The sequence below is a fragment of the Phalacrocorax carbo genome, chromosome 13 (genome assembly GCF_963921805.1).
Source record: "Phalacrocorax carbo chromosome 13, bPhaCar2.1, whole genome shotgun sequence".
Taxonomy (NCBI): Eukaryota; Metazoa; Chordata; class Aves; order Suliformes; family Phalacrocoracidae; genus Phalacrocorax; species Phalacrocorax carbo.
Genome location: NC_087525.1, coordinates 4,604,758 through 4,627,962, shown reverse-complemented (window position 1 = coordinate 4,627,962; position 23,205 = coordinate 4,604,758). Strand labels below are relative to the sequence as shown.

General features: G+C 53.1%; 3 protein-coding genes across 6 annotated transcripts in view; 2 read left to right on the top strand and 1 right to left on the bottom strand.

Moving 5' to 3' along the window:
• ASCC1 (activating signal cointegrator 1 complex subunit 1) overlaps positions 1 to 7,922 on the bottom strand; it is a 38,526-nt gene extending 30,604 nt beyond the window's left edge. The window contains exons 1-5 of one of the 2 annotated variants that reach the window (XM_064464610.1): positions 7,841 to 7,922; positions 5,831 to 5,955; positions 4,486 to 4,585; positions 3,491 to 3,588; positions 1,876 to 2,054 (exon numbers count right to left, since the gene is read on the bottom strand). In XM_064464610.1, coding sequence (XP_064320680.1) covers positions 1,876 to 2,054; positions 3,491 to 3,588; positions 4,486 to 4,585; positions 5,831 to 5,942 — 489 coding nt within the window. In that variant the 5' untranslated portion in view covers positions 5,943 to 5,955; positions 7,841 to 7,922. Of the gene's footprint in view, positions 1 to 1,875; positions 2,055 to 3,490; positions 3,589 to 4,485; positions 4,586 to 5,830; positions 5,956 to 7,201; positions 7,575 to 7,840 lie in introns of those variants that run through there. The other variant, XM_064464609.1, reaches the window with a different exon arrangement.
• ANAPC16 (anaphase promoting complex subunit 16) lies at positions 7,603 to 19,696 on the top strand. 3 transcript variants are annotated; one of them, XM_064464612.1, is made up of 4 exons: positions 7,603 to 7,710; positions 9,440 to 9,597; positions 11,761 to 11,835; positions 19,341 to 19,696. In XM_064464612.1, the coding sequence occupies exons 1-4, from the start codon at positions 7,655 to 7,657 to the stop codon at positions 19,547 to 19,549; spliced, it is 498 nt and encodes a 165-aa protein (XP_064320682.1). In that variant the 5' UTR covers positions 7,603 to 7,654; the 3' UTR covers positions 19,550 to 19,696. The 3 variants fall into 3 exon arrangements, with proteins under 3 accessions (XP_064320682.1, XP_064320684.1, XP_064320683.1); XM_064464614.1 differs by lacking the exon at positions 19,341 to 19,696 and adding an exon at positions 12,861 to 13,145; XM_064464613.1 differs by lacking the exon at positions 19,341 to 19,696 and adding an exon at positions 13,696 to 14,545 and having other exon boundaries at positions 7,604 to 7,710.
• A 550-nt stretch (positions 19,697 to 20,246) lies between these two features.
• Positions 20,247 to 21,893, top strand: DDIT4 (DNA damage inducible transcript 4). The gene is made up of 2 exons (XM_064464611.1): positions 20,247 to 20,411; positions 20,729 to 21,893. Exons 1-2 carry the CDS (start codon positions 20,315 to 20,317, stop codon positions 21,202 to 21,204), a joined length of 573 nt encoding a protein of 190 aa, XP_064320681.1. The 5' UTR covers positions 20,247 to 20,314; the 3' UTR covers positions 21,205 to 21,893.
• Positions 21,894 to 23,205: the final 1,312 nt, after the last annotated feature.

The following is a 23,205-nucleotide window of genomic DNA, read 5'->3' as shown; positions in this document are numbered from 1 at the left end:
GGGGATAAAGGGCAAGAGGAACACCAGGCTGAATGCAGCAGTCTCAGTCCAGGGCCAACAGCTTGAACAGCCACTACCAGAGCCCTGTGCTGAAGTTACCAAGTCTTCTCCCAAGTTACTAGTGAGAGGACAAGAGGAAATGGCCTCAAGGTGTATCAGGGGAGGTTTAGGTTGGATATTAGGAAAAATGTCTTTACTGAAAGAGTGGTTGGGCACTGACACAGGCTGCCCAGAAAGGTGGGGGAGTCACCGTCGCTGGGGGTGTTCAAAAAAACGTATAGACGTGGCACTTGAGGACATGGTTTAGGAGGCCTGGGGGTGTTAGGGTGATGGTTGGACTTGATGATCTTAGAGGTTTCTTCCAACCTTAATGATTCTATGATTCTATTCTATGATGATTTACCAGCCCCCAAAGAGCTGCTTCTCTCCCTGTAATTTTGGTGTGTCCCCCCTCAAGGACTGGGACTAGAAACCAACACAGGGAGCCAGGCCACTGCTGAAGCCAACTCAAGGGCCAACACTCTGTCCAGCTAACACTTTCTCAGGCTGCTTCCATTCCCCCTGTCTTCAGGGCTTTCCTTTAACAAAGGTAAGCTTTAATAAAGGTAGCTGCTGCTGGCTAATGGGGATAGATGACCGAGACAGTGATATCTTCCTAGCCTGAGGAAAGGATGCTCATGGCATTGCACTGGCTGTAATGCAAAGACTGCAAAGCCAGCTCAGTTCTGCTTTTAGAGGTGAGACAATTGACATGCAAGTGACTGTGAAAACTGGAGCAAGAACTCCCATCTCCCCAGATAGCAGATAATTCACACCCACAGCATGAGGACATAGGAAACTAAACTTCTTCAGCTGTGCTATCTGCAAGATTATATTTTCCCCTTTGAAAGGCACAAGCAGAAGTGATGGACATGACGGTAATAACATCAGCCCACAAAACCCTGCTGCGTATATGCAATCTAACCTGCAGCAGCCACAAAGAGGAACTCTTCTCTCTTGCCTAGAGATGTCCTCCAAGCACTCAGAGGACATGGCAATTTAATACCATTCCCTCTCCTCAGCCTGGCCTTGTGCTTCTGCCAGACTAGAAGCATAGCTAAAATAAACCAGGGAATACATAGGTTTCACTTCATTCTGTTCCTCATTTCCCTATGCCTAACTATTTCCTGCTGCTCAGTGTAAGATCTGAAGGCAAGGAGGAGGGACTGTCAGCACACAGTCGCATAGGGAAGAAGGGAAGTGATTAGATTTGCAGGATGGCACGTGCTACCAAGGTGTTTCTCACTCAGCTCCGGTAATGACACCCACCTTCCTCCACTGTCAGTAACCAAAAGAAAAGTGAAACAGAAGCAGCAGCAAACTTGTGAACCCGGTTTCACAGTTATGTGGAAATCATATAAAATGTAAAAAAGGTCCACTACATTATTTAGTGGCTTTCCTATTAAAAACAAAAAAACCCACAAAAAAACCCCAAACAATCTTCTCTTGAATCTTAGATATCCTCCCACTTAGGAAAAAGATCTAAGGAGCAAAAAATATTTTACTAACAGTTTACTAAGTAAGCCATTGGCGCTTAGGGACATGGTTTAGTGGTGGACTTGGCAGTGTTCAGTTAATGGTTGGACTCAATGATCTTAAGGGTCTTTTCCAACCTAAATGATTCTATGATTCCACTTTCCAGAAGATTTCACAACAGCACTTACCAAATTCACAGCAGATCTGCCAACTTAAGTAAAGAGCCTGTTAAAAATACATTCCTAGGAAACAGAATAGAATAAGGCCTTCAAGGCAAACACCAAAAAGCTATCTCAGTAAATGAAATGGCACTCTGCTGAAGGGCTTCCACTCAATTTTAATTCTCACGTGAATCCTTACCTTTGAGCATTTCTCCAACACTTCCTCCTTGAACTGCAGGAACTTCTCCTGGATGTTGGGCTGGTTGAGAGCGAAGGACAGGAAGTGTGTGAAGGGCTGCTTCTTACGGAAGCTGTCCAGGAGAACATCGATCCGCGTTCGGGCAGAGATGATGCCGCTGCGATGCTGCCCTGTAATCACTACAAGGAAACAAAGCAATAACCATTTGGTTTCTGGGAAGCTACAGTGAGCTACTGACACCCACGCCCATGCAAAATAAAGAGTGACTGAATGGATCATGATTTTACACAATATTTATCTGTGTACTTTAAAATATCAGTATTGGAGGACAGTGTGAAGGTAAGAATATTTCAACCAGAAGATGCCAGGAGGGAATTACAAAAACCTGCACAACAGCACCTCTCTACTGTTAGGCCCAGGCTCACTGAAGAAGCGATAGGAATTAAAACCCCCAACCACGCACAGAGAAATCTTGCCAGACTCCCCACTTAAAATGCCTGGCATGGCTGTGCTTTCCTCTGTAAAGGCAGGATGACGCCATCAAAGCATCTTTCTGCTCTCAAGAAAGTCAGGTCAGAGTGCCTGAAAAACAATAACTAAGAGTCTATCACTGCAGCGACTCTTCAGATTTCTAGAGCATTGTATTTCAAGTTTTCATAAAGGCAGTCAAAGTGAAAAAGAAAAGAAAATCTATCAAAGATCAAGATGGCTTATATCGTTTGTGCATGCACTTCAAGGCACCAAACAGAGAACACTTGAGCTTAAAAGAACTGCAAGGAACAAAATTTTCTTGGCTTCCTATTATTACATGTTTTCAACATCTCTCAACCTTCCTAATAGTCCTTCACAGTTCTCAGGAGGAAGTCAAGACCCACTTCTTGAGAAGCGCTACCACGTTCCTGTGCAGCACAACAGTTGGATCCCCCTGTCACTTACTCCTCACAGCTCTGTCACGAACATAGCTGTACACCGTGCCAATTACCACAGGGGCGCGTATAAGGGGCCCTCTGGATATCCGCTCAGGCAGAAACCCACACAGGCCAGCCCTCACGAGCAACGCCTCCTTCCTTTTTAAGTCAGTGGAAGTGATGAGAAGGAACATACAGGACAAGAAAGCCTGCTCTCACTATCAGGATCAAGTGACAACACCAGAACGGCAGCAACATCATCAAAACAGTTCTCATGTTAAAGCAGATGCTGAAGGTTATTTCATGCATAAATATACCACTTTTTTTTTTTCTGCTCGTTATTAATGAAAAATGGTATTGATTTAAAAACCACAACAATAAGAGCTCCAGCACATTCAGCCCCAAAGTCCTCAAGCCAGTCATTTAAGGCCCAGAAGTTACTTCAGTGAGGCTATTCATAGACTTAAAATAGTTCCCCTCCCACCCCCAAAAAAAACCACACCCTTACACTGCTTTGTAAGGATCTATAGACAGGGAAAATAAACTCAGGAGAAAAGTGATTTTCCAAGGCCATAAATTGAGTCAGTGCCTTGTCAGAATGAGGAATTAAAGGAAAAACACCACCTATGTATGCCCCCTCCCTGCTCAAATGGTGTCTGTGCAAGCACTGATGAAAGAATACCTATTTCATGCACATTAAAGCTCACCAATTTCTCCTTCCACTCCAGGCTTGGGAATGCTGATGGAGGTTCGAGTCTCTGTTTCTAGTCTCTTCTTGGTTTCCCCTTTCTTCCCAATGATATACCTGGAGGCATAAAAGTGTAAGACAGTCACCCCAGCAGATTAACCATGCCATAGGCAGCTGGGTCCCCACAGATTTGGTATCACCGTGCTAGAGGGATGAACATGCTCAGCCTTGCGCGCAGGACCCAGTCTGGGCACAGAAGCTTCTCCCGGGACCCCATGTGTGACCAGCCTAGGAGCATGGGATGATGTTGAGCCATGGCTCACAACTGGCTTATGCTAAAATCAGTCAGTTGGGCCATGACAGCTCTGCCCAGCACATCCTGCCACAGTTTATTTGTCAGCTGGGTTATCCCTTTTTCCCATTATCCCAGCTGATGAAGAACTAAGGGCTCTTCTTCTGCTTTTTGCTTTTCTTAAGGTAGTCATTTGCCAGCATCCAAACACACAACAGAAAACCTTTCCTTCTCTATGTTTAAGTAAAACTATTCAACCAATAAAACTGTCAAAAATAACCAGATAAATCTTTGAACACTACAGGCTTCCCAGTAAACATCAGATTGGAGCCAAGAGTCAATTCCAGCTGCATGTGCTTTCTCTCAAAGCTTTCACAAACTCCCCCTGCCAGGCTGCTCACCCCTGTTCTTCCCCACTTCTCCCACCCTCCCTGACACTTTTATGTTCAAGGGAAGAGACGCTCAAAGACTCTCCCGCCAGCAGAAAGCACCACCTGCTGTCTTTGTCACAGGGAGGGCTAGGAGTCAAGTGCGGCCCAACTGCACTAGCAAGGCACTGCCAATTTTCCCTTCCCAAATGCTAAAATCCACATCCACAAAATGGAATACATGTAGGAGATCTGGTGCTTACCCTGGCCTCAAACAAAAAAAAAAAAAATTCTGCCCTTGACCACTTCCCCAGCCACCGGCAACTCTAATAAACCAGAAACACACAGGCTCACTTGTATAAGGGGCTGGGAACCTCCACTCTGCACTGGAAGCCCTTCTCAGTCTCTTCCACCACAAAGGCATCACAGGGTTCGTCTGCGCAGTCACCAGGGCCTACCAGAGAAAAACAATCGACCTTGCACAAGCCCTGTAAAGTCTGGCAGTGCTTTACGTAGGACAAGAGTTTCACAGCCGCGTTCTCCCAAGGTTAAATAAAGGAAGAAACGGACTCCCCTCTGTTGCAGCTAACTGCTTTTCATTTTACCTTACTACCAGCTTCAGAAAACATAATGACTGCTTCTAAATCCGCTGGGCTAGGAAGCATAGAAAAGCAGCAGTTACAGCCCAGGTTTTCTCTCAGCTGGAAGTTGTGCAACTACCCAGTGGGAATGGCCTCTTCTCCTGGCAGGGTGGAAGCCACCAGCCCATTCAAAGACCTGAGCAGGAATTTAAAGTCGCAGAGGAATACAAATGAAAGGTGAGGATAGGTTTGGTTAAAGGGTTCGGGTACAGTGTTTTGGAAAAGAGAAATTCTCACACCCTTGGCACGGAGGAATAGATGCACCTTTCATCCGTGGGCCATTCAGTAGTGCCTGTTAGGACCAAACATGATTTCCAGAAAGAAAATGTGGTTTCTGCCTCCTCTCCAACACTTACAGGGATGAATTTGGGTGGCAAGCAGCTTATTAAAGCTTTGTTCAATCCACTGAAAGGGAGGGTGGAGGCAGAAACAGGACACAACAGCCACAACTCTTTCCATTTGAGAAATAAAACCTGAGGTGTTGTGTGCCTGCAAGCCATGCAGAACTACAACAAACATACAGGCAGAAAGATAAAGTAAAATACATTAGAACAGGAAAAATTTTGCCCCCAAAATAGGTAACACCTTCCAAAACCCATGTTATAAGGGGCCAATTTTTCAAGGGGCAAATGTTTCAAGGACAGAGGACCTTTAGCAGCTTCTACTCCTGCCGTACCTGCAAATAACCACACTACTGAAAAGAAAGGCACCTCAGGAACCTGGGAAAAATAGATCTACCGAGCTATTTTTTTTACCCTTTTTCTGGAGATCTTTCATGGCCAGCGAGCCAACTGACAGCAGCACAGTCACCCATTACCCACAGTCACCACATTAGGTTATGGGGATTACACCCGCTCTTTGGTCAGCAGGATCATCAGGGACCAACGCAAAGCATTTTTCTCCCTCTTGAACACCTCACTCCACCCCACGGGAAGGTCCCTGAGCACACAAAGGCATCAGAGAGAACACCAGGAGCTCCCTAGGTCCCCAGCATTGATGCTTTCACCTGTAGCACATCCTGACAGCACCATGGTCACACCTTGTGCAGCACTCTTTACCTGCACAGAAATCATCCTCTTCCTCCTCGTGCTGGCAGGCCTGCTCTTGAATGACATTCTTCCTGTACACTCGCCCTCCAATCCTTATCAGGGTGGGCCGCAGAACATCCATCCCGTTCTGCCTCCTAATGCAAAAACAAAGACAGCTTTGCTAACTTATGCCAAGGAAAGGTAAATGTCGATGCTTCCTTATGGATAATTTGTATGAGGCATCGGGAGAGCTCCAAGAGGCTCAGCAGTAAAAAGTGAGGCCTGTACCTCCAGAAGAGCAATAACTCCTGCGCATAAGTACCAGAGATTTCAGAATGGCAATACCTTCTCAAACCTTTCATTGCTCAAAGACTAATTTTATGAGAACTTAGAAATAAACCCTGTCAGCTCATAAAGCACAATCAAGTAAAAATGGGAAATTTAAGCAATGTAAGATACTTAGTCATATGATTTAGTTTAGTGGACTTGATGATCCTTACAGGTCCCTTCCAACTTGAGATATTCTAAGATACATAATGAAGCATCAGGTTTTTTGCCCCTGCAAGGAGATAAGCAACCAATCACCACTCTCCCTGAAACTCTCAGGTTTTAGCTAAAACTCACTATGGCCTCAGTCAATGGGCTGTTTTAGCACCACTGTTCAGGATCCTGAATGGTTTCACCTCATTGTTTTCCATAGAAAGAGGCCCCAGCCTCTTGCAAGGAATCCCCTACAACACTGACCTCTCTCAAAATACCTGCCATCCTCCACTAGTTTCTCGAAGGCCTAAGGAGCTTTTCAAAAGCAAACCCAGTTCCTTGGATCTCCCTGGGAGGTGGCTGGGGAAGGGAAACAAAGAGCTCCGAGCGGCTCGTGCTGCCGGGGTAAGCGATTACACCTTCTGCCCTCCACCTCCGAGCACCAGGGTAAGTTTGAGGCATATGCCTAAAAGTCTTACTCTACCCTACCTTATTCCAAATTATATTAGAAACATGGGGCACCGAGTTCAACTTCTTACAGTGGAGAACATTTAATGGTGCAAAAGCAACAGGGCAACCCAAAGAACTGGCAGTCGTCTATCAGAGACTTCGCATCTTCGGTACTTAAACTTCTACATTCACTGAAATTGTTAACATTGGATATCCCTGTTTGCCTTGTTTTTAAAACAGAAATTTCTATTCCTTAGAGATGAAGCCTCTGCCAAAAAATTCACCTTTGTCAGGTCTCCCTGTCTACTGCAACAAAACCTGATGGGAAAAAATGAAGAGCTTGCCTTTGAAGATTGATTTCTCCTAAACTGGATTTATTATATGGAGTGACATCAGGTTCAGAAGGTTAATGCTTTTCCCCCTCAATTAAAGCCCCACCTTCTGACACGACTCACCTCTACCTGAACTTACATTTAAATAAAAAGGCATTCGGGCAGTTCAAGGACAGCAGCACAGATGTGAACCACCCGCAGAGGAAGACACAAGCCATGAAAAAAACACATTATTGTGGGGGGCTTTGTTTGTTTCCACTCAGGCTTGCTTTTTCTCTTTTAAATCGCAAGAGCTGCCATAACAATTTCCTCACGCAGGACCTCCCGGGCGCGAGATGAGACCAGGCTCCCGCGACAGCCCTGCTGAGCCCCACCACCGCCCACAACGCGCAAGCCCCGCCGCTTTAAAGCGCCGAAAGCCTCGAATGCCCGCGGGGGACCCTAGGACGAGGAAAACGACGATCAACACCACCTCAGCCCACCGCCCTCCTCAGGCCCACCCAGTAATGGCCGCCGTTGCCAATGGTTACCGCCCCGCCCTCCGCCACCGGAAGTAGGAAGGGGCCGCGCGCGCCCGCCCGCTCGCCCCAGCATGCACCGCGAGCGCGATCACGCGCGCCGCCTGCGCGAAGCCGTCCGGGCGCCCAGGTGAGGTTCGGAGGGATCCGGAGCGCCCCGGGAACGGGAAAGGGGACGGCCCGGGAGGAGGAGGAGAGCAGCTCGGTTAGAACGGGGGTGGAGGGTGGGGGGAAAGGCTGGCGGCCGAGGCCTCACTCACCGGGAAGCAGCTCGCTACGGAAGCCGGGGAGGGGCTACGGCGGGAGAGGGGGCGGAGCGCGGGACCGTAGCGCGCATGAGTGGGTGGGGGAGGGAGGATCCGCGCATGCGCCCTGGCGCTAGCGAGGCTTCTACGTCCCGGGCGGGAGTGTGGGCAGGAGACGGCGCATGCGCAATGCCGGCGGCCGCGCTGCTCCCCCGCCTTACAAGATGGTGGGCGCGTCTGCCTGAGGTGGTGGTGGTGGGGCGGGTACTGTCCTGGCTTGTCGCCCCCGCCCTCGCGTCTGTCTCAGGCTATTTAAAACAAGGACCTTGCCGCTATACCTTCCTAGGTATAGGAAGGCCGCCCGTCAGGCCTGCGAGCGGCATTTCAGTGCTAGGCATCATCTCCCTTCCTTCGCGAGCGGGGAGCTGGACCTACCCAGGTTTGTTGAAGATGGTGTTGCTGACGTATTGTAACCATATCAAAGGTTTCTCTTATCCAGACATTCTTCTTTCATAGCCTGTAAGCCCCCAGCCTCCCGTGAGCTGCTATTTTATATCACATGCAGTAAATGAAACAGCCCTGAGATTAACTATGAATGAACATGCAACTCCTAGTTGTGACAGTGTTTTTAAAAAACCATTTTCTCTACTGAAACCTTGAGAGCTCTCCAGAGGCCCTGTCTGTGTAGTCTAAAGAGTCTGCAGAAGTGTATTAAATAGTTAGGGTGATGGATATGTATTAAATGGGCAGGATAATTGGGAAGTGCTTATAAGTAGTTTGGAGGAGTAGCAAGTGCTGTAACTTATAAATGCTAGGGGACAGCTTTTTTACTATCGGACAGGTGTGTGAGAAGTTTCAAGTACTCTGTTGTGACAGATGTACAGCCAACACCTCTTAAAAACAAGGCTGAGAAAAGGGTATGCAAGAGGCAGACTGGGCTTGTGCTGGACAGGCAGACATTTGCTAACCCCTTGCCATTTTAGGTCAAATGCAGTATTTTTTAAAGCAAAAGCACATCTGGAGGAGTGCAGAGAGCAGTTGCTGCAAATCAGGCACAGTGTGGCTTAATGCAGGATGCAGCACTGGAACTGGCAGTCCTGTGGGTTTCCAGGTTTTATGAGGCAGGAGGACTTTTTCCATGTTTCTGCTCCTGGAAACAAGGCAAAAAAAGAAAAAAAAAGTCTGTTTATGACCCTGGGGAGTGGGAAAAGTGCCAGGCAGCTGAAGGACAGCAAATTCAGGCCAGCGACCTGTGCCAGGTTATTTTTATGCACGCTCCAATCGTCCAGCTGAATTCCCAGGCCCCCTTGGCCGAGGGGTCAGAGCGTAGGTTACCTTCAGTTTCTGGGTGCCACCGCGTGGTGCGACAGCTAACTGCACCCGTTCCCACCATGGGTGCAGGCAGCCTCTCCCACGCACGCAGGGCAGCCTTGAACCACCAGCGCTTTGAGGCTACGCAGCGGGTGTGGCAGCCCAAAGCTGTGCTTGCTGGCTCTTCCTGGACCTTGCAGCCTTCATCTGCTGTCAGAGATGTGTGTGGTCGCTGGCTTTGTGCCCTGGGAAACTCCGAGACACCCTTCCTAACTCTGCTTTGCTCCCTTTTTGTTCTTTCAGGCTGGGGCGGGGTGAAATGGCAGCCTCTTCCTCATCCTCTTCAGCTGGTGGAGTCAGTGGCAGCTCTGTAACGGGATCGGGGTTCAGCGTTTCGGACCTGGCGCCGCCCCGAAAAGCCCTCTTCACTTACCCCAAAGGAGCTGGGGAGATGCTGGAAGGTGATTGCTCCTGCCCTTCTCCTTCCCCACTTCTCCTGGTGTGCAGGCCAGCCCTGCAAGGGAGTTGCTGAGCTTGGCACCCTGCTGTCTTTTTTGACTTTAGCTGGCAAAAGCTGGAGGGAGGAAGGAAGCACCAGGGCTTGGGTAGGTCCTGAGCAGCCCTGCCTCTCCCACCAGTTGTTCATGAGGAAGTGATTTTTCTGGCAGTCACCTGTTTTTTAACTCCATGACCACACTTCAGACGAGGAAGCGATCTACCTGAAAGGGAACATGACGGTGTTAATTGCTCATTGTTAGCTAATCCTTTGATGTCAGGCAGGAATTACTGTAAAGATAGCTGAGGCAGGAGTATTTTTCTTGGCAAAAGGCATTCTGGGGTTGGATTTGACTGGGCTAGTACAGGAGGCAGCTTGTATCCCTGCTGGCCAGGAAACATAAAGCTTGCTTTTGCCCTTGACCCAAGTTAAAACCTCACCGCAGAGGTCTGCGAGAGGATAAATCAGCACTAGACCTCTCTTTTAATCCTTCAAGGCTGAACACGTTCCTCTCTTGGGCTCGTTCTTGTTGGGGCGTTTCTCCAGGACTGCCTGGAGAGGGTCGGGGCTCTGATCCAGCACAGCGCCTTGCGTTTGGGTGCCCGAGCCCTGCCACCCGCTTTGTCAGGGTTTTCTGAAGGAGGACCTGGGCACATTGCAGCTGCACATCCCTGCCCCTGCTCTAGGTGAGAGAGGAAGGGCAGGTCCTCCAGATGACGGGGTTAAGCCGAGGTTGGTCTGTCTGTCTGTCTGCTCCCCTTGAACTTCCTGTGTCACCATGCCGCATGCTTGACTGCATGAGCCTGAGGTTCACTGGGGTGGCCCTGCAGCTCAGAAGTGACTGCTTTCCGGTAGAGATGAACACGGCGGTGCAGTGCACCTGGGAACTGATCGCTACGTTGTTTAAGGGCTGTTTTTATTACACATTAGATCCCATATGCCAGTCTATTGAAGTAATTATGACTAAAGGCTTGCTCATAGAACTTAACAAGCCCTCAAAACAAATTAAAATAATGAAGCACTTGTTGTTACCAAATAGACAGACAGCTGTTCCTCCTGAGAGCCGCTCTGCAGGACGGCCAGGCTGGGGCGTTGGAGGAGAGGGAAGGGTATGTCTGGGACTAGCACTGTGCGGCACCAGTACAGCATTTCAGCAGCTTGTGAGAGGATGCTCTGAGCACAGTGAAACTCTGACTCTTCCCTCTTACCAGGGGTTCAACTCCAGGTTGGATTTTCCAAGGCCAGGGGTCTGTTTCTACCCTTAGTCTTTAAAATTGCTTCTCTTCCTTGTTTTTATGGCAACTTGGGTTTACTTTGGGCTGACCCATTTACTGTAACACAGCAGTTCGTCTGCTCTGGGTGGCAGCAACAACTAAACACGGTCCCTGTTGCAGGAAGCTTTAAGTTAGCTTTTTAATTTCTGAGATAAAAGGTAATATACACATTCTTCTGTCAAGCAGGTGCTAGCAGGGTAGCTGCATACCAGTTTCCCCTTCAAAAATCCCCACCAACTGACTGATTTTTATTGTTACTTTATCACACTCGTTTTTAAATAAACCCTTAGGTTTTTTCAGGTTTTGGTTTTTTGTTTTTTAGGAGGAAGTAGCATAAACTGTGTCAGTACTTGACCCACAATTGGCTATGTATTCCACGTTGCTTTATTTCTGAGACAGCTGTGTGACCAATTCCTGACTTGGATGGCAAGATACACGTTATTTAAAATCCTTTATGCGGAGTTATGGTCGAAGCCTGTGGGAAATCATAAAGCACTGTGAGAACACAAGCGTCTGAGCCCCAAGGGAATTGGAGACTGCCGCAGTATTAGTTGGCTTCTCCTTAGTTTACCTTCTATTTAAAATGGGCTAAAATTGCTTGACGAAGGGGATGTAACAGAGTGTCAGCCAGGATGCCTCTCCAGGTAGCCAGCTGAAGCCCCGTGCAGGATTTGAGCGTGGGGCCATAGGGGCCAGAAACCAGAGCGCTGCAGTCTCAGCGTAGGGGAAAGTGTCAGAACGAGGCAAGTGGGGAAACCCACACCTCAAACATAAAAACAGGTTGGCGGCACTCGGTTAAGGCTGCTCAGTCTTAAAACTCTCAGATTAAACCACCTCCCTTTTTCTGTTTCCAGATGGCTCTGAAAGATTCCTCTGCGAATCTGTCTTCAGCTATCAGGTTGCATCTACATTAAAGCAAGTGAAACACGGTAAGCACCAAAGCGCCGTCTATTTTAACTGCATGTCGATCGGGGAAGATGGCAGGGGAGTGCGGAGAAAGGGCTGACATGTTCTCGGGTGCCGACCACAAAAAAGCAGAATAGCCTTTTAAGTTGGCGAATTAACGCTAAGTCAGGCCATCATCAAGTCCTTTTGCAAGCCCTATGCAAAGCGACGGGAACCCACACAGCCTGGGTGGGAACAGGCTGTGCCTTTCGAAGCTTGTTTTTCCATCGCTGTGCGCCGCGCTGCCTTCAGGAGAGGTGAGGCCAGAAGAGGAGGTTATGGGCAGGAAACGCCCACGCTCTGATCTTGGCCCAGCGCTGACTGTCTCTCTGGCCTCCGGCAAAGAGACACTCGTTTCCACCTTTGTTTCTCTACCGAGCCCTGAGCCCTCATGACACCAGCAGGGTCAAGCCAGGTTTCCAAAGGTGCTCAGGTGACGGACACGCAGGTGCCTGGCGTGGCGTGACAGAGCTGACTCCACTCCCTGCCTCCCCGAGGAAGAGCCATACGTCTTGTTTGAACTTCTGCTTCCCTCCTGGGGCCTTCGCCTGCCGCCCAGGTGCCTGTAACTGAACGATGGGCTTGACTGCACGTCAGCTTTCGATCCCAAGATACCGGACAGAGCTCAGCACCAGCTCGCGTCGCTGCTCGACGGTCACATCCTTTCTGGTCCCCGCCTCTTGTCAGCTAGAATGGGTACTTCCACGCGTTGTCTCAGACCGGAGAGGTTTCCTGTCCTCTGCTGGTGAGGGTTGTCAGGAGGAGGGCTGGGGGCGTGCAGCAGCTTGCAGGGACGTGATCCTGTATTTCTGAACCAAAAAGCAAAGCTGAACTTCAGAGCCATTGTTTCCACAGCTCTGGCGCTACTGCAGCTGTAGCTACTGGGGGCTGCTGCACAGACTGGCACTGAAACTGGTTTGTGGAGCACCGGTTGCCTCCCTGTAAGAAAGGGGAAAGCCTTATAAAAAAAGATGGAGGTCATTGTTTTTTTGGCTTGTTTGTTTGACAGTTCCCAAAAGTGCTCGGTTGCAGGAGGTGGAGCAAGAACAGTCCCTCTTAAAAGCACCCACTGCTGCAGTCAGCGTAAATCGTGCAAGTTTTATGTGACGCCTCTTGCTAGTGAGTCGGCTCATAGTGGGCCGTTTTTCCAGGAGGCTGGTGCGCTGTTAAGCTTCCAGCAGAGCCAAGAGAAGAAGGGCCGTTCTTGTCTCTGTATCGCCGCAGCTAATTCAACTGAAAATGGAGCCTGCGTGCCCAACGCACAACTGGCTTTAAATAAAGCTGAGAGGAACAAGTTGTCGTGGGGATCTCTGGGGAGGCAGCCCATCTCTCTGCGAGGACCTTGGTGTCATTAGCGTGCTCTGACAGCAGAGCCTTTCTGCTACACTCCCCCAGGCCCTCCTCAAAGGACCCTCGTTAAAGCGAGGGGTTCCTCGTGCTGCACCCAGCTCTGCCGTGGGCTGACCAAGCTCTCTCTGAACTTCTCTGTTCTTTTGCGCTATAAATATTTATGCTAAAGAAATGAGCTTCATCCTGTTTCGCCCCCATACGCTAATCGGTCTCGTGTTTCCCTGTTAGGACTTGAATTTACACGGCATGGGCCGGGATGGGTAAATACACATCCAGTGCTGGACAAGGCAGGAAAGCTTGTCCCTGCTTTCTCCTGTGATCTGACGAGGCCTCGCCATTCACACGGGGCATCGGGTAGAGTGGGTTTGTGCTGTCATCGGCTTGGTGGGTTTTATTCTACTCTGTTCCCCTCTGACAGCTGGGAATTTGCATCTAATTGAAAGGTTTAATCGCGCTGTCATTGCAAACCACAGTTACCTTTGAACTTCCCGCAGATCAACAAGTCGCAAGGATGGAAAAACTAGCTGGTCTGGTGGAAGAGCTGGAGGCAGATGAGTGGAGGTACAAGCCAATAGAGCAGCTCCTGGGATTCACACCCTCCTCGGGCTGAGCGTGTCTGGATCGCTGCTGTCAGGGAGCAGAAGAAAAACGTTCTCTGGCCCAGCTTCAAAACACACCCCCCGTTTATCAGGATGCCGACAGCTGCATTGGCAGGACTTGGCTTTTTGGTTGTGGGGGCTTTTTTTTGGTGGTTTTTGTTTTTTCTTTTTCAAGTTGGGAGCGGGGATCTCCCATAAAGCTGCCAGTAAATGGAAGTGGCAGGATTCTTTAAGTCACCTGCAGCATTATGGGCTGGCAGAGCTGGGTTTCTGTAACTTAGAAGGTAGGTTCAGTTTTACAGCACCTGGAGAATCGCCTCATTGTTACAGCGGAGGGAAGACGTACAGTGTGGTGGCGGGGAAAGCGACCCAGTAACTCCGTCTGGCCATTCCCTGGTGCGTGGCCGAGGTGCCCGCGGGTTGGGATGCCTGCATTGAGCTGGGCCTCTGTAGAGCAGAGGTGCGATGCCCTGCCGAGAAACGCTCTTTGGCCTCAGCTGTTGTGTTGGGGGATGAACAGGAGGAGAACTGTGCCAGGTCAGTTGGGAGGGGGCAGGCGGCGACGTTCTCCCCAGAGGTACCTCGGGTATTGCCTGAGCTGGTTTCTCTCGGTTGCTGTTTCTCCCGTGTCTGCCTAGCAAGCGTCTCTAATGCAGAAGCTGTATCTTTAATACCCTGAAACTCTTTTTCCTCTTTATTATGTGTTAGCTTGCTCTGGGATAATAAAATAATTCTGCCTTTGAAACCGTTTATATTATCAAAGCTTGATGCCGGTGGGGGGGTCTGATGAAAGAAACCGTCACCCATTCGGTAGGTAATGGGAGGTTTAATGAAGCTCAGAGGCAGCTTGGCTGTTAGGATGGTCAACTTCAGTTCAGTTAAAAAAAAACGCCTCTGAGAGGAACCAAACCACTCTTGCTTTACACTCAAAAGTGGATTGGTTTACATCAGATTTTAATCCTGGTTTAACTCTGCCAGCAGAAACCCCTCATTTAAATCCATCCATTTTAATCATGTCTTTTTTCGTTTGTACTTCACTTCTGTTCTTGGGGGCAACGGGATTTCCATTTTCTGGCATAACCATTTCAACATGTTAGTTTTCGCATTGATTAGAGCCTTAACGCCACGTTTTTGCTAGCCCACGGGGGGATAGGCTCAGCACCGTATTTAAGCAATTGTACGACTTACTGCTCCAGATGCCTAATTCTTCCGTTTTCAACATCTTATTTACGAGATGACTTTATTTTTACTCACTATTTCAGTCCAGCCACATCTGGATTGAAACAGATTAATTGGAATCCATCCCTGTCTTAGTTATATCACCAGCAATTTGTCTTAACTAAAACTAGGGGGGGAAATGTATGCAGACACGTTCTGCCTTTGTTTCTGTTTATAAATTAGTTCTAGCATCAGAGCTGGCTTTTCGTGATCCAGAGCGACGTGCCGCCCAAAAGCCAGCCCCCATCTGCAGATGAAGTCCCAGTTCCAGCTCCACACCCGTGGAAATTCACACTGTACAGTTTCTGAAACCGTGTTCGGGCGTTCTCACGTCCGGCTACAGCTCAAGACGTGTCCCACGCCGCCTCTCCCCCCCAGCACGGCCCGGAAAACCTCCTTCCCCGGCCTGGGAGGGCTGCCAGCCCCCGCCGCGGGGGGGCCTCCTGCGCAGTAAGCGGGTCCTCGGCCAGTATCACGTTAAACGTGATGGCGTTTGGTGTTAAAACTCCATCCCAGATGGAGTTATTCTGAGAAGGGAGCGTTTCAATCAACAACTTGTTTGTTTGTTTTATATTATCTATTTTTAATCCTGCTTACTCCAGCCACTTAAACCTCCCTTGGCCACACTTGCCTAAAATACCCCCGTATCAAGACAGCACCGTGGGGTTTAAGAAGGGAGCCGTGCCCCTTCTGCTGCCGACCACGCCGCAGCCCCCCACCCTCTCGCTGACCCTACGTGCTGCAACCCACGTAATCGGATGCAGAAAAAAACCTTTTTTACTGCTTGACCTGACACTTTTCCACTCTGCCAGCCCTCCCGGGGATGCCGGGGGCATCGGCGCCTGCGGCTCTGCCGACGGGACGCAGCACCCAAGCATCGCCCGGATTTCCCTGCGAGCCCGGTGCACGACGCAGGGTCTCAAGCACGGCGGGGCTGACGTTTCCCTGGGGCAGCCCCCTCCTTCTGTCCCTTGTTTTCCAGCCGTTCCTCGGGCTCGCGGCTGGACGGAGTGGGAGCAGGGAACGGCCCCGGCGCTGTGCCGTACATGGCTTGTTTGTATGTGCGCCCAGCACCAAAATAGACACATGTGCGAGAGCCATTGAGAGGAAGTGAAAAGTTCACCCTGTACAGTACTACAAATGCAAAAACATGTTGTTGGCCGTTCCCTCCTCCCGCTCAGTAAACACTTTATGTAAGGTGGTGAAAACTGGAGGGATTGCTGCATGGTAAAAAAAAAAACACAACACCCCCTGTGCTCCCCTTCCTCCAAACACAGGTTTTTTTTCCCTGGCAGCTGGAATCTCCCCTATTTCTACTTCGCAGAGCTGTGGGGCAGGGCCGGCAGTAACTATTCCTCCTCCAGGTTTTGGAGCGCTATTCCCCCTCACCTCAGGGGTCTCTGCAGCATCATGGGGGGCTCGGCGAGCAGCTCGGGGGGGCCGTGTGGAGGCTGCAGCTGGGAGCGGAGCGGCAGGGGGAAGGGAGCCTGTCAGCTGTGAGCAAAAGTTGATGAGGGGAGGATAAAAAAAAAAAAAAAAGCTGAACAAAGAGCCCCGTTCAGGGCTGCTGGTTGGTTTTCCTGTGGGTGCTCGAAGCAGAACGTTATGTACCGGCGCACAGGCCCCGCTCACACCTCCCCTCCCCGCTCCTCGGGCTGCTGGCTGCGGCCCCAGCGCCGGGGATGGTGCCAAGGCACGCGCTCGCCTTGCTGCCCGGCCAAAACACCCGGCCAGGGAGGGCCTCTCCCCCCGCCAAGGATGCGGGAGTGTGGGGCAATGCCCCCCAAAACACCAGCTCCCGGTTTTCGCCTGGGATGGGGCAAAAGCAACCAAGGGGAGATGAATTTTGTGAAGACGTGGCACGGTGCTGACCCAGCGCTTGGCATCTCAGCTGCCAAAACCCGTCCACCGCCCTCCTCGGACGTGCGTTCCTTGTTTCTCTGCCCGAGTCCCGCACGTCGCAGGCAGGCAGCCTGCCTGCAGCTGCTTGTCCCGGGGCTGGGGGGGTGAGAGACAGGCCCCAAAGGTTTGGCTGCAGCAGAGACCTGCCTGGCTGGCGGCATGCCGGGACCTGCCGCGGCGTCCCACTCAGCCCGCAGCCTTCAGCTCGCTTGTTGGAGCCGGCCATGGGCTTGGTGCGGTGGTGGAGGATACGTGGGGTCACCCCTCGTGTGCCCGTCATCCCCTGCCACGACCAGGGACCCAGTGACCAAGGATGGGGCCGGAGAGGGTGCAAAGGATGCCCACCCTGCGGGCGCCTAGTGGACACCCCAAAAACCACAGCCTCCCCCCCCAGCTCAGGCCCTTCATTACATTCCCCCCCATAAAAGCTTGGACACAGAGGATCACACCAGCCTCTGTGCCAACCCCAGCTGGCGACTGTGTGCCGAAATAATGCATAAAATCTACCTAAAAGCGTTTTTTTCGGCCACGGAGCTGCCGGGAACCCATGTGAACACCACCATGGGCACTGGCAGCCACCCCATGGGGCAGGAATTTGCCCCCCCGGCATACGTGGGGACATGGTTTGCACCCTACGTGTGCCGAGGCACTCGCTGAACCCCCCCGCACATCTCCTCCCTTCCTCCTCCTCCTCCTCCTTCCCAACCCCCTCCCCCTGCAGCCCTGCAAATCCGCTGAGCTCAGCACATCCCGGGCAGGGGCCCAGCCAGGACCCTCCCCAACGCCAGCCGCCCCCGCCGCTCCCGCTTAACCCTTTGCAAAGCTGGCCGGGCTGGAAATGGGAGCGATCGAGCAAATCTCATGCGGTGGGGAGGGGGTGGCAGCGGGGTGTCCCAGGAGGCACAGCCGGCCGGGAACAGGCTGTCTCCAGAAAGTTTCATCCGTCGCCCTGAAGCCCCCGCTGCTTCTCCCCAGAAAGGATGGCAGGTCGGGGGAAAGACGTGCTGCTTGGCCGCAACAGTTACGCTGGGTTTATGCCAGCAGCAGTAACCAGGGAGGAGAAGCTCAGGGAGTACTAATACTGCAGTTAAAACTTTGCTTTCTAGCCTCAAACTGTTTCTAGAGGCTCTGCTGCAGAAAAGCAGCCTGGGTCATGGTCTCTTTTGGGAAGGAAAATGAGCTGCGAACCCCGCGACACCTCCCCTCCCAGCAGACCCGTGAGCGCGCAGCATAACCTTAGGATTATTTTATTTTGGAAATCAAAAATTACGTGTCACTTTAAAACCTGCCGTCGCACCGGAGGCTGCTTGCTCCCCTGCCTACCAGGCCATGTTATGGCAAAGAAAGAAAAATATTTATGCAGAGCTTCAGAATTCAAGCTTATTTTTAGCAAGGCGCCTTCCCTGTGGTCCTTCACCTCTTTTTTCATTTATTTGCCGTTTTCCCCGTTTTGACCCCAAAGCCAGCAGTTCCTCATCTATTTTCAGCCTCGCCCAGCAAACATTCATACCAATGATTTGGTGGTTGCGGGGAGAAAAAAACCCACGAGCTAGATTTTGTTAAAAAACAGGATCCCAAACACCATCCAACCGTTTCCGAGTGTATGCATCTATATTTCGCTGTATTGCATGGCGAGTGCGCAAGTATTTTTGCATTTTTAACAGCTGGAGTTGGGGTTTGATCATTTTTCTGTCCTGAAAAGCCTAGCAATAGTGCTGTGTGCTGCAGGCGCAAGCCAGGGCTTGTTCCCTGCGCATCCCTTCTGTCCTGCTGCTCCCCAGGATGCCACCCGCTCCCCTGGCTTGGACCTCTGCTCCTGAAATGGCAACAGATTCAAGCCCCACTTCATCTTTGACCCCTAAAAAGCAATTTCTGCACCACTACAGCTGCTGCTGGGGCGCCCGGACCCTCCGGACCCTGCACACCCACCACCCCACAGCTCTTGGGTGGGAGAACTTGTCCTGTCCCCCCTGTCCCACTCGCTCCCGGCAGGCGTTTGCTCTCCACTGTGTTTACTGCTGGGACCGTTATCAATCTCTGCTCAGGAAGGACAGTACCCAAGATAGCTCCTGGAGTGACTTCAGCGTACTCAGCTCCTCCGATAAAGCCGCAGGCAAGCGCGGCGGGAGGACAAACAAAGCCCTTTATCGCGAATTAATGGGCCTTCGGTTCCCTGCGCTCCTCGGGGTCTGGCTGCAGAAAGGTCACGTACGCAGGGGCAGGCACGCACGGAGCTGTGGCTGGGACGCGCTTCCAGAGCAAGGGGCTTGGAAGACAGCATCCTGTCCCCGTTTTAGGGGACCACTGCAGGAGGCAGACGGGGCTTATCCCCAGCCTGGCCCCCCAAAAAATCCCCCATCCCACCCCGGCTGTGCCCTGCTCTTGCTCCCTCTGACTTTTAACGTGTTTCACTCCAACAGCCCTTACTTTCTTAAGAAACCTGGACGACGCTGGCTCACGGGACACCGGCACCCTGATCATCCGCAGCGCCGTGGGCTCTGGGCTTGGCTCAAGACCCGAAGCAGGGCCCCAGCCAACGCTGGGCACCATGTCCCACGCTCAGCAGGCCAGTGCCGCACCTAGAACGCCAGGGCCTTCGGCGGGCGCGTTAAAAACAAGCCATCGGTAAACCCCCGTGGCCCTGTTGCCTGCCGTCGGGTTTTGTGCCAGCCGGAGCCAGTGCCGCAACCCAGAGCGGTGAATGGTGGGGACGGGGCATGGCGCTTCTTGCTGCTGCCAGAATGCTTCCGAGGCCGAGCACAAGGCCTGGGACAGGGCCTGGCCCAGGGGGTGCGGCGGGCAAGGCCCGGGCCTAGGCTGGGCCCTCAGGTGGGGGGCCGGGGGCTAGCAGGCCTAGGCTGGGCCCTTGGCGGGGGGGGGTGTCGGGGGGTCAGGTCCGGGCCTAGACCGGGCCCTGAGGTGGGGGGGCTGGGGTTTAAGTCCGGGCCTAGGCCGGGGCCTGAGGTGGGGGTTGAGGGGGTTACGCCCGGGCCTAGGCTGGGCCCTGGGGCGGGGGGCAAGACCCAGGCCCGGAGGTGGGGCCGGGGGCTGAGGCCCGGGCCGTGACGGGGGCGGCAGGCGGGCGGCGGCGGCGGCGGGTGACCCCGGCCCAGCCCGGGGCGGCCCCCCCTGATGCAACGCCGGGCGCCGTTTGCAGGGCGCGGGGCGGGCGGGGCGGGGCGCAATGGGCGTGGCTTGTGAGCAGCGGGCGTGGCTTCCCGCTGTCACCGGGCAGGAGAGACGCCGCGGACGTGCCCCGCGCTCCCATTGGCGGGCGCGGGACGGAGGGGCGAGGCCATCCGCACCGCTCCTATAAAAAGCGGGCGGCGGGGCGGCAGCGGGGCAGAGCGGGCGCGGAGGCGGCGGCGGGCGGCGGGGTGCGGTCGCCATCGCCATGCACGGGCTGTGGGAGCGGCTGGCGGGCGGCGAGCGGGGCCGCCTGGAGACCTCCGACTGCGAGTCGCTGGGCAGCGCCTCCGGCTCGGAGGGAGGTGAGTGGGGGCTGCCGAGGGGGAGGAGCCCTGCCCGGGGGGTGCCATCCCTGAGGGACCTGGGGTTCTTCTGAGGGATGGGGGTGGGGGGAGCCTGGGGACCCCTGAGGTTCTTCTGAGGGATGGGGTGCCTGTGTCCCTGAGGGGTCTGGGGTCCCCTGAGGGGCTGAGAGATGGCTGAAGGGGGTGTGCCCAGCCCCTGTGCCCCGGTTACACCCCCCAAGCCCTGGGCTCGGTGTTGACCCGCAATGGTGAGACCCCAAGCAGCCCCCCAGCCCACCTCTCCGGTGCTGACCTGCCTCCTGTTCCCTCCGCAGATGCAGAGTATGCCGAGGGGGCCTCCCTGCCAGACCTGGACCTGCTGCATGACCCCGAGGATGAGCTGCTCTGCGCCAACCTGATGGACGTGGTCCAGGCCATGCTGGGCAGAGCCCCGCTGGGCGCCAAGCGCTGCTCCCGGCTCCTCATGCCGGCCCAGCTCCTGGCGCAGGTGAGGACGGAGCTGCTGCGCCTGGCCTGCAGTGAGCCCTGCGGGCTGCGCGGGGCTCTCCTCGACCTCTGCGTGGAGCATGGCAAGGCCTGCCACGATGTGGGGCACATCGCTGTGGACCCCGCCGTGGTGCCCACCTTCCAGCTCACCCTGGTGCTCCGGCTGGACTCCCGCCTCTGGCCCAAGATCCAGGGACTCTTCACCTCAGGACCGGCTTTCACACCGCTGAAGCTGAGCACGGGCTTCAGGGTCATCAAGAAGAAGCTGTACAGCTCCGAGCAGCTGCTCATAGAGGAGTGCTGACAGGCCGCGCTGGAGAAGCGACTTACCCAAGCGCTTTGGAAGAGCTGGTTAGAGCGTGGTGGCTCCCAGCAGCCGCTGTAGTTTAGGTTAGGCTGGAGTAGGGCTGTAGGTGGAAGTAGTTTGGGCAGGCGGAGATCCCTGCCTGTGCCGGAGTGTCCCCGACGCGGAGCGGACCGGGATGCAGGCGGAGGTCGCTTCGCACGGTTGATGATCGCGGGGTGATCGCGGCAGCGGGGCTGCTGGGGGGTGGATGGTCTCCTCCTGGTGGCCGATTAATCATGGGGGGGTTATTTGGGGTTGTTTGGTTTTTTTTGTAACAAGGATTGTAATCAATGGGGTTTCTGGGGGAGGGCGTGTGTGGGAGTGAGTGATGGCCGGGCTGTAGGTCTAGATCAAAGACGAAGCCCTGCCGCTGGCACCTGGGCAGCTCGGCGCTGGGCTCCCAGTGGGGCCGGAGGGGGCGGCCGGGATCGCTTACGTCTTTGGTCACGAGAGCGCGGTGCGGGAGAGGCGCGTGCGAGGCGACGTGGGGATGGAGGGCAGGACCCCTTGCTGTGACACGCCATGGGGGCTTCATTGGTTACAGTTTACACTCATACACTTGATGTTCAAGTGCAAAAAAAACTTCCTATGCAATCATGTTGGGGTGGGTTTTTTACTTTTCTAATAAAAGCTGACTTTGTTGATAACGTGCTGTCTCCCCATTCTCACTCAGGGCCAGAGAGGGATGACGCACCTGCTCCCAGCTGGTCCGGAATCCCTGCTGGCATCCGTGGGAAGCCTTTCCCTGTGGTGGGAGCTGAAGGTTGTGGCAGTGGGCACAGGGGGATTCCCCCCATTCCCAAGTGCGGGCTGTGACTCGGAGCTGAGCCAGCCCATGCCCTGGGGGTGAGGCCCTGCCTCACCTGCCCCTCCTGGGAGCCACAGGAGGGTTCTGGGCAGAAAATCAGGAGAATTGGCTAAAACTGGGAGGGAGGAGGAGAGGGCTGCACCTGCTGGGGGAGCGCGCCCCAGCTCCGAGCACCCTCTGCAGAAAGGAAACCAATCCCCCAAGCCTGCAATTAGAGCTGCTCAGAGAAAAGGCTTTCACTAACGTGTAATTAAGCTGCTTGGCAAAGGAGCCTGGCGGAAGGTGCGGGGGTAAAACCAGCCTGAAGAGAGAAAATATTTCCATTCAAATCAGAGTTTGTTCTGGCTTGCGCTTCTGTTGTTGGGTTGTTTTGGGTTTTTTTTCCCCCCACCCCGTGGACAGACACTGACTTGGTGATGAAAATCTTCACCAAAGACGCTGTTCCTGAAAAGGCCGTACCTGGAGTGTTCGGAGCTGGTGTTGCTCAGCCATGTAAATACCATCTAGGAGCGATGAAAGCACCAAGCAGGGCTGGGTGGGTGCAGCGGGAAACAGACCTCTACAAAGCCACATTTTGCAAAGGGGAGGGGGTTTCCCCTAAAATTTTGAGGTCTGAGGTGTTGCTCAGGGTCAGGCTGTTCCTGCCTGGATAGGGGCAGCCCTGTGCTGGGGTCAGGTGCCCTGTGGGGTTGTCCAGTGGCAAAACCGCTGTCAGGCCAGACCAGGAGCTCTGGAAGGGGCTGGAAAGGAAATGCCAAACCTGAAGTTTTTTGGCAAAATTGTGAGAGGAGCAGCTTTTGGCAATGCTGGCGTGGGGTGGAAATGGCACATTGGTCCCCAGCCATGGTGAGGGCAGCGGCACCGGTGCCTCGGCTCAGGCTGTGCTCTCATCCCCCGCTGAGACGTATCTCAAAGCTATATATGTACCTCCATAAATGTATGTATTTTTATATATGGAGCTCCGAAGCATGCGGAGGGGATCGCCCCGTGCCTTGCTGTGCTGCCAGTGGTAGCGTGGCCCCGGCTCGCCCCCTGCCAGCCTTTCCGAGGGTGGGTGAGGGACTCTGCATCATGTTTTTTTAACTTACTAGTACAAGGAATAATCAAGGCTTTGCAGAAAATGCCAAGAAAACAAAACAAACCCACATGGG

Excerpts from the sequence above, each read along its gene's own strand:
- ANAPC16 (XM_064464612.1), top strand. The coding sequence starts at position 7,655 with ATGCACCGCGAGCGCGATCACGCGCGCCGCCTGCGCGAAGCCGTCCGG. Across the intron at positions 7,711-9,439 it reads GAAGCCGTCCGGGCGCCCAG|GCTGGGGCGGGGTGAAATGG; the intron begins GTGAGGTTCGGA and ends TTGTTCTTTCAG. Across the intron at positions 11,836-19,340 it reads ATTAAAGCAAGTGAAACACG|CCCTTACTTTCTTAAGAAAC; the intron begins GTAAGCACCAAA and ends TCACTCCAACAG.
- DDIT4 (XM_064464611.1), top strand. The coding sequence starts at position 20,315 with ATGCACGGGCTGTGGGAGCGGCTGGCGGGCGGCGAGCGGGGCCGCCTG. Across the intron at positions 20,412-20,728 it reads CGCCTCCGGCTCGGAGGGAG|ATGCAGAGTATGCCGAGGGG; the intron begins GTGAGTGGGGGC and ends TTCCCTCCGCAG.